Source organism: Dermacentor silvarum, chromosome 4 (genome assembly GCF_013339745.2).
Source record: "Dermacentor silvarum isolate Dsil-2018 chromosome 4, BIME_Dsil_1.4, whole genome shotgun sequence".
Lineage (NCBI taxonomy): Eukaryota > Metazoa > Arthropoda > Arachnida > Ixodida > Ixodidae > Dermacentor > Dermacentor silvarum.
Genome location: NC_051157.2, coordinates 63,942,192 through 63,957,511, shown reverse-complemented (window position 1 = coordinate 63,957,511; position 15,320 = coordinate 63,942,192). Strand labels below are relative to the sequence as shown.

The following is a 15,320-nucleotide window of genomic DNA, read 5'->3' as shown; positions in this document are numbered from 1 at the left end:
AATTCATTTAATGCATAAGCCCGGAGGCCACGTGTAAATTTACTAACGCGATAGCGTTAAGGGCCCCGGGCCGCAGAAAATCCAGTGCCGCCGTATGCGGACGCGTCCCGTAAGCGAGAATTGCCGTATGTATTTAGGTATATGTATACGCCACGCCTTACTATATGACATGCGGTATATGCGGGTTATATTACCTCACTAATGTTGCTCATACCTTGTCTTAAGTTCTTGACAAAGTTATTTCTCAGTATTTTGAGAATGGCAGCCGACAAACAAATGTCACGTAACAAAACACCGACAGCACATGCCTTTTATGTTAAATATTCTCTAACTGAAATATTGAAAGTGCGAAACAACAACAGAAAACTGAAAATTCCGTAATTTTTTTTGGCGCTGCTATTCACTACCTCCGGGATCGGCCCACGCAAGAGGCCGCGTTTCTACCAGAAAGCTCGCCTTCGTGCATAGCGTGCGTCGCCCGCGTATCCCGGTAAACATTACGGGCTACATACGCTGCAGTAGCCGGGAAGCGTGAGAAGCAGTCAGGGATCTTCGAAACGAGTTATGTATGAGGCTTGTACTGCAGCGCGCGGGATTCCTCTTTCGCGCTTCCCTAGGAACACTGGGGGCCATCTAGCGTCTCCGCCACCGTGAATCCTATGCGTGGCCTCCGAAATGCACGGCACGCTGATGCGTGCGAACGCTGAGATGCGGCAAACGGAATCCTCTCTCGCGCTTTATTCGCGGAGGGGGCTTGAGCCCCCTCCGGAATATTCCCGGGGGGGCTGAGCCCCCCCCCCCCCCCCCCCGCCCCTAAAATGTTATTACTGGAGTTCTGTTACCCACATATATTTTGAGGATTCTCTTGCGTTGCCTCCACATTTTCACTTTTGTTGTAGCTAAAAGCTTACGGCACCATTGTTGGCGCGGACGTGCACGGCTTTTAATTTATACTTTCGCTTTATTTCGGCAAATTCTGACAATGGGAGGACAAGCGCATTAGAAGCACCAGCGGCGGCTACCTCATCCGTTTTTCCTCATTTTGACATTTTTTTTTTAATTTCCGCTGAGAACAAACACCACGCACAGACACAATATATTGAAATATATACAAAGGACAAAGTTTATTATATTTTTTAAAGGAGGAAGCCAACTAAATACATAGCCCATACCTAGAGAATGAATATGTTGATGTATGTTCACCTCACTTCAAATTACTTTGCGTGCTTTCTTGACCATGGAAAAAACCTGCAGACTTCAGTGACCCCATTCGGCAGAGTCTCATCAACTATCAACGGCGCGGGAAAAGCACGTGAGTGATACGTGTCTCAATATTGATTCTCTTTGCAGTAGGCCATGCTAACGACTGGCGACAAAATAAAAGAAAAAAAACCTCTTCTAATTATTTACATTTACCCATTAGGGATGGAAACATCGCCTCTTGCATGCAGAGGCCATAAATACGGGGTGTTTCAGCAAACACTTTCAAACATTTTTAAAGGTTGCCTGTGGCAGATAGCACAATTCTAGTTCATGAGCTGGTCTACTCAAAGAGGTGGACATTACTTGCACAAAAAATTTAAATGCATAATCGACTAATTAAAAAATCACCAATTAGGTTTTTAACATACTAACTTATGGCTCGTGTTGCAATTTACAAATTCTAGCCGTGGAATTCGCAAGGTGGATGCGAATTCCACTAATTCTCAGGATGACACCAGTTTCGAAATATTAATTCCCGAAAATTGCGGAGAAATGCATTGGCGTTCCAGTTAATTTTGCGCTTACCCACCGTCCTTGTTTAGTGGCTATGGTGTTGGACTGCTAAGCATGAGGTCGCGGGATCAAATCACGGCCACGGCGGCTGCATTTCGATTGGGGCGAAGTGATATAACAACCATGCATATACTTAGGTTTAGGTGCACGTTAAAGAGCCCCAGGTGATCTAAATTATTCCAGAGTCCTCCACTACGGCGTGCCCAATAATCAGATCGTGGTTTTGGCACGTAAAATCCCATAATTTGTTCTTTTCATACTTTTTTTGCTTTGATGCATAAAACGACGTTTTGTTGAGAAAGTGACTGGCACGCCAACGTATTTCTCCGCAAAGTTACAGAATTAATAACTCGACACTGGTGTCAGCCTGAGATTTAGTTCAAAGTGGATCCGCACTCCACGGATAGAATTTGTAAATTGCAACATGGGCCATAAGGTAATTAGTTAAAAACTTAATTGGTTAATTTTGTTAATTAGTCGATTATGCATTTCACTTTTTTGTTCAAGTAATGCCCGCCTCTTCGAGTAGACGAGCTCATATGAACTAGAATTGTACTATCTGCCACAGGCCACCTTTAAAAATTTTGGAAACTGTTCGCTGAAACACCTTGTATATAGAATTCACTCAGTAACCAAAATGATGCCAAGCCGGATTCACTCAAAATCAGAATAAATAGAAGTGTAGAAGTCATGCGCAGCAGCGCTTATACGCGGACTCAAAGTACTAAAAAAAAAAAAAAAGAAGAGTGCAGTTTGGCCGGGAAGGCGAAGCAGTATTGCTGATCGCGAAGTAGAAGACAATTACACGAAGCAACATTCTTACCGTGTAAAGCAGTGTAAGGGCCGCACCCCCAACTTGACAGCCAATATTTAAAAAAAAAAAAAAGGCATCCAACCGAGAAGCAATCGCGTTCCGTGCGCAGATTCTGATCGGGCTCAACAGCGAATTGTCGCGCGCAGCGTACTTTCGCGCGTCGCTACTGGATGTCGAGAGGAGGCGATCGCGGAGGTTTACGGCGGATTTCATACTCGTAGTTGGAAAAATGAGGTGAAATGGCCCGATCCCATAAAAGGCTTGTCAAAATCGCGACAGAAAAGTGTGGCCCTTACACGAGTCTATACGTTTGTTATAGTGGGGATATAAATTGTAGTAAACATTCACCTAAAATTAAAATAGTAAGCATAGTGGACATAGTAAGCACGGACCATGCAAACTTGTAAATACCTCACTGGATGACCTCGAGCACTCGCTTTCACAACGCAAGCATTGTGAAGAACACCGGCAGCGGACGCGAACGGTTCGTACAGCCGCGCGATTCACCGCAACTCTGAAAATTAGATTCATCATCATTATCTGCCTATTTTTATGTCCACTACTGACGGCCTCTGTGAGTGAACTGCGATGACCTCTGTCTCTTAACTCTGCAACACTAGGGGCGCAGAAAGACAGCCCGGCAAGGAAGACAGCGCGCATGAAGTTAGTAGCCATCCCTGGTCGCCCTTTACCATGACATGGCGCTCTTTGGTCATAAATGGCCCTTGCGCCATAAAACACCACACATCATCATCATCATTGCACCCACCAATGGTTACCAACAATTGGATATGGCACACGGGCCCCATAAGCGTTAGCCGCGCACAGTCATTCACAGCTACGGCAGGGCTAGAGGAGAAGACGCGTGCTCTCCTCCCCATTCGCGTTTGATTACGTGACCTACAACTAACCCGAATATTGAGCGCGTGGGAAATAATGCACATCAAGCCGCCATCTTAATCGGCTCACTGTTACGTGCTTTTTCCCGCACCCACAGGGTATATGGCTTTTGGATTTAATGCGGAACATCACGGCGACGACAACTGCGACAATTTGCCTAAAGTGTCGATATAAGTGCTTTCGCCATAAAGCTAGAAATAGAAAATTGTTAGCAGAGGGTATATATATATATATATATATATATATATATATATATATATATATACATGGGAAGGTTTCGGAAAGCTCGTCGCCCCCCCCCCCCCCCCCCCCCTCCGGAAAGATGAAAACTTTCCGCCTATGGACAGATAGATAGACATAGATAGATAGCCCCAGGAAAGTTCGCGAAGTACCCCGTGAATGCTAACAGTAAAAAAAAAGGAAACAAAGGACTAAACGCTCCACATTGTTAGGACAAAATATGAACGACATTTAGCAAGCAACACTTCAACGGGGTCCGTGTTCCGCGCACATCCTACAGCGCCCGAGACTGAACAGGAGAGTCTACCTACCAACTTACCCCAGGCTAAGCAGGGAGGAAGCAGTCATCTACAGGCACCTATAGACCAGATCTCTAACCATCGGCATGATACTCAGTAGGGTGTATCCCACGTGCTACGAACTCAACTGCAAGCATTGCAAGGTGCCCATCATCCTACGTCTCATGGTTTGGGAGACGGCACCGAGGTACCACCCGCGCAAGAACCAATCTAAGAGCAGTGGGAGGCCCGGTTGACCAGCCCTGACACTGAGGACCAGCTCGTGCTGGTGTACAGGGCGCGGCGAACGGCCGGGACCCACGGCTTCCTGGAGTGAGGACGACGCCTGCCGAGGGCGAAGACTCTCGCCTGCTCATTTGTTCAATAAAGTTTATTGCTATTACTACTTCTACAACACTTGCGTTAGCACGTCGTTTCCGGGAAGAGAGAAAATAAAGAAATACGTCTGATGTCCATAATGGCACTTGGACCGCTCTGGGAAGCATTGGATCCCACTGTCGTCGAGTGCCCAAGCCACTCTTCAAGCAGGACTGGAGGTTCTTGGCAAGAACTCTAACGATGGTCCTTGACAACCTCTCCCTTTGCTTCTCCTGAGAAAGGTGTAAATATGGAGTCATATCTGATGGTACACGTGAGAGGGTTAGTGAGTCAAGGACACGTACGTAAGAAAAAAAAAAAAAAAGAAAAGGGGGGGGGAGTCACACGTGCGCTCTGTCTTGCACTTTTTGTTTTAGTTTTTAGTGTGACAGCACACGAGGCAGTGGAACGCTGCCCCCCCCCCCCCCCCCCCCTTTAAAGTTTAACTCCCAGATATTCGGAATTGTTATATTACCCCGGAGGAAGGTTCGGCATGAATTTTAGTAGCTATCTTCAATCGCGCGCAGCTGTGTCAGAGCAGTTGCGTCTTGGACACATATATAGCTTGCTGTCCGCAGACAAGATACCGATTGTAAGTACGTACGTGAAAGTGCAGCCAGCGCGAGTCTCTGTAGGAGACATCAATTACTGGATCCCACTAACACGAACTTTCCTTCGTTCGTTAAGATTCTGTCCTGCGAATGGCTACTCGCGCCCACACACTCTTCAGTCGTATAATCTACAACCTACGTCTACCTTATGTAGACCCGAAGGAACCGACAGATGGATGCCTATGCCAAGAATTTTCTGTCGGGGGAGGGGGCAGAGCATGATTCCTTTCCCCATTTCCGTTCAGGGTGCAGGAAGGTATTTCATCACTGGGCACTCCATGGCGGTAAGGGGGACGATGGGGGCCAGGGGGAAACTGGAGGGCCAGCCCCCTTCCCCCCCTCCCCCCTCGTCGCCCTATTTTAGAGCCGCCCCAGGATCTAGAGAAACAAACAGTGAGCAGCCTCAGCCAAACGCCAACGTTTCGACAACAGAACACCCGTCGCTTCAACAAAAAGGCACCCTTGTGACCATGTTATCTGATGTTGCTTCCCAGTTGAAAAGCTCAGCGGATTGCGAGTAACGTCGACTGCACGACCCGAATTTCAGCCGTGAATGCGCATGTATGTGTCATGTATTTCCTATTACAAAGCGGCCCTTGTCAATAAACAGCGTAAGTTTAACGCTTGTTCATCAGTACCTTCCCATGTGAACGTGTCTTATTTAATTTTTTTTTTTTTTTTTTTGCGCTACACCTTCTGTTACAGGAATGTGTACTTGTAGCCCTCGTTCAATAAGAAAGCATATTCCTACCGATTTAATATTTTTCACTACACAACCCATGCAGAAACATGCCGCTGCGTGCCCTGTTGCAAACTTCTTAGGCGGTATAAAGCCAACACGATTTACTGCATCTTGGTTACGCAACGAGCAGTCGGTGCGTAGAAAGAACAGCCACTCTACTTATCGCTGTAACCTCATTACATCTGACGCAGTGAATCAAACTAGTAGAAGCTTCGAGAATCGTGAAACGAGGCCCGACGCCTTAGGCGATGGTTCACGTATTGTTCCGTGAATGGAGCCGTTAATCGACATTGGATGTGGGATCTGACATGACGTACAGCACGCCAGTGTTTCACAAGACAGCGCAGAAGAATGCTGGCGCCCTTCGGCATTACAGATAGCGCCTACCATGCTGGTAGAATAGGAGAGGTGCGCCGGCGCTTTGCGTAAGGTGGCAGCAGGGGTAGTCTGGGCTCATTTCTCCGCTCCGCCGTACTTGAAAGTACGTAGCCGGCGGCGTCGCGAGCATTCAAACTGTATTTTTACGTATTTCTTTATTTTTCTTGATACAGATTGGTTCTCAGAACCATACGGTTACTAATGCGTAATTGCCAAATGCATCACGTTTGAAAGGAATGTACACCTGTTTCTTCTTCCTTATTACAATATTAATGAAAAATCCTTTAATAGCATGTCCGACTATGCAGAAACAGTACTGTCTTCCCAAAACCACTGTTGGCGTTTTAACCTATATATATATATATATATATATATATATATATATATATATATATATATATTGCCACTTGTAGGTAGTGGGTCGATCCCAAGAGCACAAAGACCGCGCGCACCTCTTGCTTGCTCGAGAGCCAGCCCCGACGGTCGCGTTTTCCAGGAGCCTGCTGCTCTAAGGTTATTAAACCTGAAGGCTCGTGACAATAATATATATATATATATATATATTACTATTATTATTGATGAAAAACGTCGGGTCGAGAAATGGTCAGTTTCCAAGCACGTATACGTTACCGAAAGATTACATCACTGGGAGGAGAGAGGCTGATTTAAGAAGCAAAGTTCATCGACGCTTTCTGCAACACCGTGTAGAAGCTTCAGCGTGCGCGATCTGTCTGCAGTGCACACCCTAATTGTGAAGTCCACGGCGCAGCGTCTACAACGGTCACCGCGCGGCTTCACTTATTGCGTGTTTCACGCCGTTTCTGTTCGTTGTTGCTCAGAGTGGCCGGCCACAGTCGGCCGCGAACACGAAGGCGCGGCGGCGCCACTCTGTCTAGACAGAACGGCGTCTACTCCCGCCGTTTACAGTCTCCAGCATTTCGTAGGTGCGTGCACGTTCGCGCTCGCCCTCTGACGCTACTGGCGCAGGCGCCTGAACCCAATGCTGCCTGAAAACCTGGAGCCCAATGCTACCCACAATGACGTGAAAAGCAATTTTTTTTTTACGCTGTACACTCGCCGGTAATAATTGTCACGCTTCCAGAAAAATACATGCGCGTACCTTGCGGTCGGCGCTGTACGTGTGCCAGTCTTGTCGAGATAACCCGAGCCGATTAGAAATTTTTAAGCTCCATAGAGCCTTGTACACTTATTTTTGTGGGCAAGGCCAGCAGACAACTTCTACAAGGTATTAAAAACAAACGTTTTAAAGCAACAAAAATTTATATGATAACCGACCTGTGACAGCACAGCGAAAGCTTGCGATGCGCGTCTTTGAGCCCATAAAACCTCTTTCGCCACCTGGCGACTGTATTTGGAAGCTGGAGAGGTGTGGCGACGCGCTTGCGGCGCTCGTTCGGCCACCTCTCCTATTCTACCACTGTGGCGTCTACGCAGCGGCATAGTGTTGAATTATATTCGTTCCCTACAGCTGACCGCGACTGGCCTGGTCAAAAGAAAATGAAAAGCATTTGAATATACCGTTATATCATTATCAGTCCCACCGATTGCGCAGTTATCATACCACCCGGGTATGCGCAGTTAAAATCGAAGAGGTAGCAGTAACGGCAAATACAATGCTGCACTAGGCTAAATTTAACCGACCATGCCAACTAGCTCCCACGTGCACTTACATGACCTCGCCTTATTCACATGAGTGCCTATAAAATGTCATGTTTCTTAAAAGATAAATGATTTGTTAAAAGTTCCTCTTTTGGCAATGAGAACAAATAGGACATTAGCCGCTCCTCTTGCATTACTTTCTTTTAAACCAAGAAACAAAAGTACTAGTTGATGCAATAATTTGAAATGTATATATATATATATATAAAACTTCAATGAGTTGTACGCCTCATGTAAAAAGTATGCAGGCCACGCCACTCACCGTCTTAATTACACACACACACACACACACACACACACACACACACAAACCACGCATGTATATTCGAATTACGACATAAATGGTGACGAAGTTCCGAGCTTGTCTCGTAATTTTGCTACGGTGCCATAATATTGAGTGCATCAAACCTAGCTTCGAGGACGTAGCTTCAAACATGGCTTCGGAGTATCACTGCTACACTAAGTGATGCAACAGCTATTTTCACGTGAGCAGTCAATACTGCTTACGTACAGGCTACTAGTGTTCGAGCGTGCATGTACTCGAATTGGTGACCCCTCTATCGGTGACCCGCCAGAGGGGGTCACCGATCATCATCACATTGTCAGATTTTTGCATCCCTCTACGTTTTTCGTTCCTTTCATATTCATTGCCCATTGTCTGTTCTACACATTACTGCTCTCCTTTAATTTTTCCCACCTACATATGGTCATGTTATAATGCGACCACATCTTGAGGGGCCATTGCTCACGTTAACAGCCGAGTAAAAACTACATGAGCGCCATTTCCATATCGCTGTTTAGGCCGTTTAGCTATTACGCCCCTCACCATGCCCAGTTGGAAATTTTTGTAAATAGTCACCCGGGGGTGACTCTTGACCGAACAATATGCTAGATTGTTTGGTTCCCGTGATGAAAAGCACTGCCACACGTACGCCTATGCTACCACCAGCCATCTAAACACTTAAGACCACTATCACCTCCTTTCTCGATATTAGAACAGCGTAGCATCCTGATCTTGGACGGATGATAGGAATGTCAACCTTCCAAAAAAAATTGAGCGACTTCATTGGCCAGAGTCACATTCTTTGCTTTACACCAGGTGTCCAGAAACCCCTGGTGGTACATGTTGATTGGTAAAGTTTAATGTCCCAAAGCAACACCTGGCTTCAGATCAATTTCGACCCACCGGGAGTTTCGGGGTTCTTTCACGTGCACGGAAGTTATCACCACTGAACCACCACGGCAGGAGATAAATGTCCATCATCTTTCATCAGCTTCTGCATACTATGACAATCGTCTTTCCAAGGTTAAGTACATGCAAAGTGCTTCGCACTTAAACGGCAGCAGGTCAAACAAGGTGATAATTCAGCCAACATGCCAGATCATTATGGTTCCAAGCACCAACACAGAGAAACAACAAAATTACTTTTGAGCTACTCCAAAGTTTTTTTTTTTTTGTTTATTTGTACAGCTGGCTCTGACGGCCAGACTCAATGGGAATATTTTCAATGAACTATTCCGTCACTCTTGCCAAATTTTATAGAAAATGCTCCAAGTCTACCTTGGATCATATCAATACCTCTTGTCTCTTGTAGATATGGCACAATGCCCAAAGGAGGGTGTAATATGTAAAAAAAAAAAGTTAAAGGAACGAAAAATAAAAACAAAAAAACACGAAGTTTACATAACTAAATGATGAAATAACATATGCCACTTCATGGACAAAGCAGAAAAGGTATTGCACAGTAAACGCAAAGTATACCAAGAAATGCGAAGAAAGAGCACTGTTTACAGCAGGCACACTCTTCAATGACTAACACCCAAAAAGCAAGCAGATGCCTTCACAAAATATGGTAACACAACTTTGTCTCGGCACATGTGCAAAAATATGCGGCAAGAGATACATAGAAAAATCAGTTTTATAGCAAGTTAATTTCTAGACTCATTGTGTAGACTACAACCATCAAATTTCAAGGAGCACCAATCAGCTCGCACAGACCAATCAATCAGAATGCAGCTAAGTAGTTCTAAAAAAAATAACATTTAAAAAATTAAAATATTTCGATTTCAAGTAGCAACCAAGGCTTTCTTGTTTGCAAACATATAATACAATCAAACTGTGTGCGGTTACCAATGTGGCAGCACAATTCAGCATACACCTCTGAAGGAAAAGAAGCTTTGTTGTTAACCTAAAACAAGTGTTAAATGAAGTTACCAAATCAATTACAGCTCATTATGAAACATAGCTAGTTTGGAGCACATCGGATTCAGCACTTCTGTCTTGCCCCTGCAGCTACGGTTACCAATTCTACTTTGGCCTAAAAACAATTGATTCCAACGCAGAGACTGCAATGCAATGGCTTCAGGCCCCAAGCTGCTAAGATTTAATGTCAATCTAAAAATGGCAGTGGGAAAAAGAAATGGGTACATTCAAAGAAAGTGGGCTGCAGTGCAAAAAGATGCATCCATCAACTAACTCACAAGGCTGTCACATGATCTTGAAAAATGACCCAAGGCAAGTGCGAACCATTAACAAAGTTCAAGAACACAAAAGTACATGTCTTTCTGACTAAGAAATTCATATAGTGATCATACTATCTAGGCATTTAAAACAAAATGTCCCAGTGTCGCGTTCAGCCTTTAAGAAAAGTAGCCGCATTATTTACAAGCGAAAATAAAACCGAAGAAAATCTTTGTGCCATTTTATAGTTGTGCATTACCTTGTACTGTAGTATTAGCCCATTTTGCAGAAAAAAGCTCCGAGCATTTGAGGGCCTATTTGGCACAATATCTTTCTGTCATAGCATGATAATAGTTTTTGATTAGAATATCACCAAAACAATGTACAGCAGCTTGTCCAGTAGTGTCTGCAGCCACACAGGAGCTAGGCAACTACTGGAAAAATGTAGCTTTGCTAGACTAGTGAAGGCGAAACTCTGTTCCTATTTCTTAAAACCAGTTTCAATCTGCAAGACTAAGTCGCTGCACTGAGGTAGAGCATACAGTAGTCCAGCTACACTGCGCTTACGAAAACAGCTGATAAAGACCGCACAACCAGCGTGCGTCAAGAGTTCGGGTTTCTAAAACTCCAAAAGTAGGCTCAGCAATGTGCTTCTGCGGGTTTTTAAGCTCTAAACATAATCACTATCAACTTTTCGTGCCGAAAAAGTACTTTCCGGCCTCACAAATTTCTAGTCAATGTTGCTCTGAAAAGAGTGGTTTCCAATATACAGCGTCGGATACCTGGTGTGTTACAAGACACTGCAATTCATGCATGGAGGTATGGCTCCGAAACATGCACATTAGCATTAAAATGCTTTTTGCAACCACTATATTCACATATTTTGCCACTCTTTTTCACTGAAAGAAAGATGTTTTATTTTATAGAGTAAGCATCACTGCTTCCCCCCTTACACCCTACCTAAAATTTCAATGCAGAAATGGTTTCCTCAAGCACTGTGCTCTGCTAATTCAGGGTAACTCTGAATTACAACTAAACGAATTTCACTGACAGCTAGTATAAGAATTAGTACCTACTTATGTTGCGCATCCATTACAACTTGTCAACCAGCCCTAAAGCTCTGAAATGCCAGATTTACAACATTGCATTCACTTACACTATATCTGAATCCTATAATTTATGTATACCTGCTACCACAATTACAGCAGCTGATACTGAGTTTCATAAAAAATTGCAAGTAAAAACATGCTTTCACGAGTGTTACTTTCATGAAATACATAAACAAGACAACAAATTGAATGACACTTGACATACAACTTGAAGATGCAGTTTTCACCTTTAGACAGTTAAATTTAGACAGTTAAAAACTGATTTAAAATCATGCTTAATCTAATTAGTAGGTACAACTTGCAGCTTAAAATCTGCATGATTAGGTAAAATGACTACCATCATATGTGTGTCTCACTATCCATCAAAGCGCTTACGTTTTCCACTTGTTGCTTGGTCACTCCGCCTCTACGGCAACCACACCAAAACTCCCCAGTGTACAACTTCGTATTTACCACTGTCATTAATGCATCATTTCATAAACATTGCCAGGTTTGTTTGCCAACCATATTCTTTTCTATCTGGTCCTTGGCAAGTCTCCACAAAGTGCCCTTGTAGATTTTTCAATCACAGGCACTGTCCTGTAGAAATTCAACAAAGCTTTATGGAGATCTTGCAAAGGAACTATTCTAAAGAGCATTCAATAAAGAAACGTGGCTATTTAATCGAATGACACACTAATGATGATGATCACGGTGAGAGACAAGTTGGAACATAGCTGCCACATCCATACTACAGCAGCAACATAGCCCATCCTCCTTGCTGGAAAGATTAAAGAAAATGTGTCATGACCATCTTTAAAATTTCCTTTGGTCAAAAGCATAGGCTGCAAACAAACCAGTTCAACTAAGGTGCATGACAAACATTTTATCAACCTGAAGGACAACTTCCCTAGACAAGAGAAACTACTAATTTAAAAGCGGTAAAACATTCTTAAAGTAATCACAACTTCCTTCCAACTCGACAGCAAATCTAACATCTGTGCTTCGATGTACACATGCCGAAAGCACACCATGCAAGTTCAGGAATATCTTGGCCACTCAGTTAGGAAAAGTACAAAGTTTTTGTTGAACCTTGTGTCAGTACATTTTTCATGCGCAGTTATCATACTACATATTTCTCCTCAGCTCTAACACATGGGAACAATTGGGGTATGTTGGAAAAGAAACTGTTGGCTAAAATTCTTGCCAGTGACTGCGCACTTAAATCTTACCACCGATAATGTTCTTAGCCATGCCTTCCCAGCAAACGACTCGGTTGGTATGCTGTGTTGGCAAGTGATTATTTTAGGTAACATAACACACAGAAATGCTCTTTGTAGCTGAAACGTATACAACAGACAGCCAATTACACTTATGAATTACTTTCATGCTTGTGGAATGACACAGCTTACTGGCAATGCTCAACTAACAAGCAAGGCTGACGTGAGGGTATGACTTGTACTGACAGCAGTGGCACACATTTAACATGTACGACAGACTAGTGGGAAAAAAAAAGTGTATGCATTACATGTAAGAACATTACATTACAGGCTAGCACACGAAACCAACATCACACTAGTATGTTCCATGCACCATTATTACGATATATTACAACTGTCTAAGAGGTAAATACATATAGGTTGACTGAGCGTATCTGCAAGCGTCTTCGATTGTACATTTCAACTTTAGGCTTGCAACTAAAATATGCACAATATTTACTAACCACATTCTTTCCATGGCTTTCAGGAGACAACACATTCACCCTCAGAGCTAAAGATACTAACTTAGACACAAGTACGTAAAGGAAAGATCTTGTCAATGCTGTTAGCATTGTCATTTCACTTCCTTTGAGCCTGCTTTCATCCCAGAGGATACGGTCTTCCATCACAACCACATTCTCAACATGACATCCAAGAACAAAGAAGGTTCAACAACAGATTCCACATTACTTACAATGGCTGCACAAAACAATGCAGCCAACAATGCAGCAGTGTAAATAAATTCCTTGGACTGCCACATCACTGAGATGTTTCGGTGTAATAGTAAAATTAAAGCTGACTACATATTACTATTATGCTCGCATAGCTACACTCGAAAAACACAATGCACAGACTAGTTGCGAACATTATTGCAAGAGACCTGGCTTACCAAATAATTTGAACAAAAGGGGAGCTCTATCACTAAAGAGCCAATAATAGTAGAGATAACACTGCCTGGAATTTGTGTCTCCGAGCTCAAGAACACGCCACCAAAGACTAGCACGTCCTGAAATGAGAACAAATAGCAAAAGTTCCGCAGCAATTCCTCCGCAAAATAAACACGCAAGACGGCACACTTTCTCCCTCAGTTTGTTACAAAGGTCCACACTAGGGGGCGTATCACGGCAGTCTTCACCATGCTCACAGCACTGTAGGTATGCCTGCCATGCCAAGAGCAACCTGCGGAAGGATGTTGCTCCACTGCACTTAACACCATTGCCCGAAGCAAACACTTTTTCTTCAATTCTTCCGGCCCAACCACGTGCAACTTGTCTGCCAACATTATTAAAAATTTGTTCGCACCAGCTAGCAAAGTCGTCACAGCGCGGTTGTCACTGTGTGTCCTTGCAAGCTGGCATGGTGGGATCAAACAAAAAAGGAAGTTCCATCATACCGCCTCTTCTGGCATTTTCAAGTATCCCGAGAGTGCTGAATGGACCACCTTTTTCGCACACAGAAAGCACCACCGGCACGATGTCACAATTGGCTGAAGATGGCTTATGGTTCTCCAGAAGGTTGCTGCCGCATGCTCGTCGTAAGGTCCATGGCAATGCTGACCACACCACTGAAGCAGTGAATGTGACCGCCTTGACTAAGGCACCGCAGCGAGTCTGACTGGGGTGTGACATGGCATGACTTCAGACGATGCTACCACGTTCACAGGGAGCAGGCAGCATACAGGATGCTTGTGATTGCTGCAGTTAGGCCTCCGGTGACGGGCAGCGTCAGCAGCCAGGCCATGATGATGTTCCGGAAGAGACCCCAGTCGACGCCCTTGCGCGACCGTACCCAGCCCACAAACACAATGGAGCCGACTTTGCAGTGTGTGGTGCTTATCGGAATGCCCACCTTGGAGGCCAGCAGAACTGTCGAGGCTGCACCTATCTCAATCGTGAAGCCACTACACAGGAAGAGCAAGAGAACGAAAGAAGACTGTCAGATGTGACCAAACTGTAGTCTACAAAACTTCACGAGTCTATTTAAGGGCTCACGAAATCATACTAATAATTAGTTTAGTAAATGTGCCAACTTTTTCTTCAGGGTATGAGGGACAATTAAGTGGAGACCTAAATGCATTTTAAAGCCTTAAGACTGCTACCACACAATCCCAAACTGGCTTTCTTTTGTATATAATGAACTTCGAACAACATTCATCACCGCAAATGCTCATGAAAGAGGAAAATTGTCATGAACCTTCCTCCACATTGCGGACCTGCGCAGAGCTCATTTGCCATATTCAGTGCCCTTGTGCTTTGAGTTGCCAATTAATTTGCCCTCGTGCTATCATCTACAAGCCTCCTGCTTTGATCAGATGGCAGAGAAACTCCCCGAAAAGGCGGCGATCGCTGGTTCGATCCCCAGATCAGGACAAATTTTTCTTAAATTGCGAAGCTTTATTTCCGAGAAACCTGTATGGGTTTTCTTCGTAGCTTCATGCTACAGCTGGATGGATAACAATTTTTCCCTTTCACAAACTTGGCGTCTGTAGAACTGATTTGGCACCCCAAATGTTACTCATGACGAAGCAGCTCAGCTTGCGAGGTTGCAAGTGCCTGCTCAAAGAAAGTATTTGATTGCATCGATGGGGCACCCATTGCTTTATGTCAAGTGTTGTATCTGACATTACATCATGCAAAGGTTAATGTGTTTACTAGATGTCATACGTCAAGGATACTGCCCCTAAACTGATCGAGTCAGAAAACTGAGTCTGTATGC

At 44.2% G+C, this 15,320-nt stretch overlaps 1 protein-coding gene across 5 annotated transcripts in view; it reads right to left on the bottom strand.

Annotated features, from left to right (window-relative positions):
• Positions 1-9,322: 9,322 nt before the first annotated feature.
• Positions 9,323-15,320, bottom strand: part of LOC119450147 (sodium-dependent phosphate transporter 1-B) — an 86,241-nt gene continuing 80,243 nt past the window's right edge. For all 5 annotated transcript variants that reach the window (XM_037713521.2, XM_037713524.2, XM_037713522.2 and 2 more), the window contains one exon: positions 9,323-14,505. In XM_037713521.2, coding sequence (XP_037569449.1) covers positions 14,262-14,505 — 244 coding nt within the window. In that variant the 3' untranslated portion in view covers positions 9,323-14,261. The remainder of the gene's footprint in view (positions 14,506-15,320) is intronic.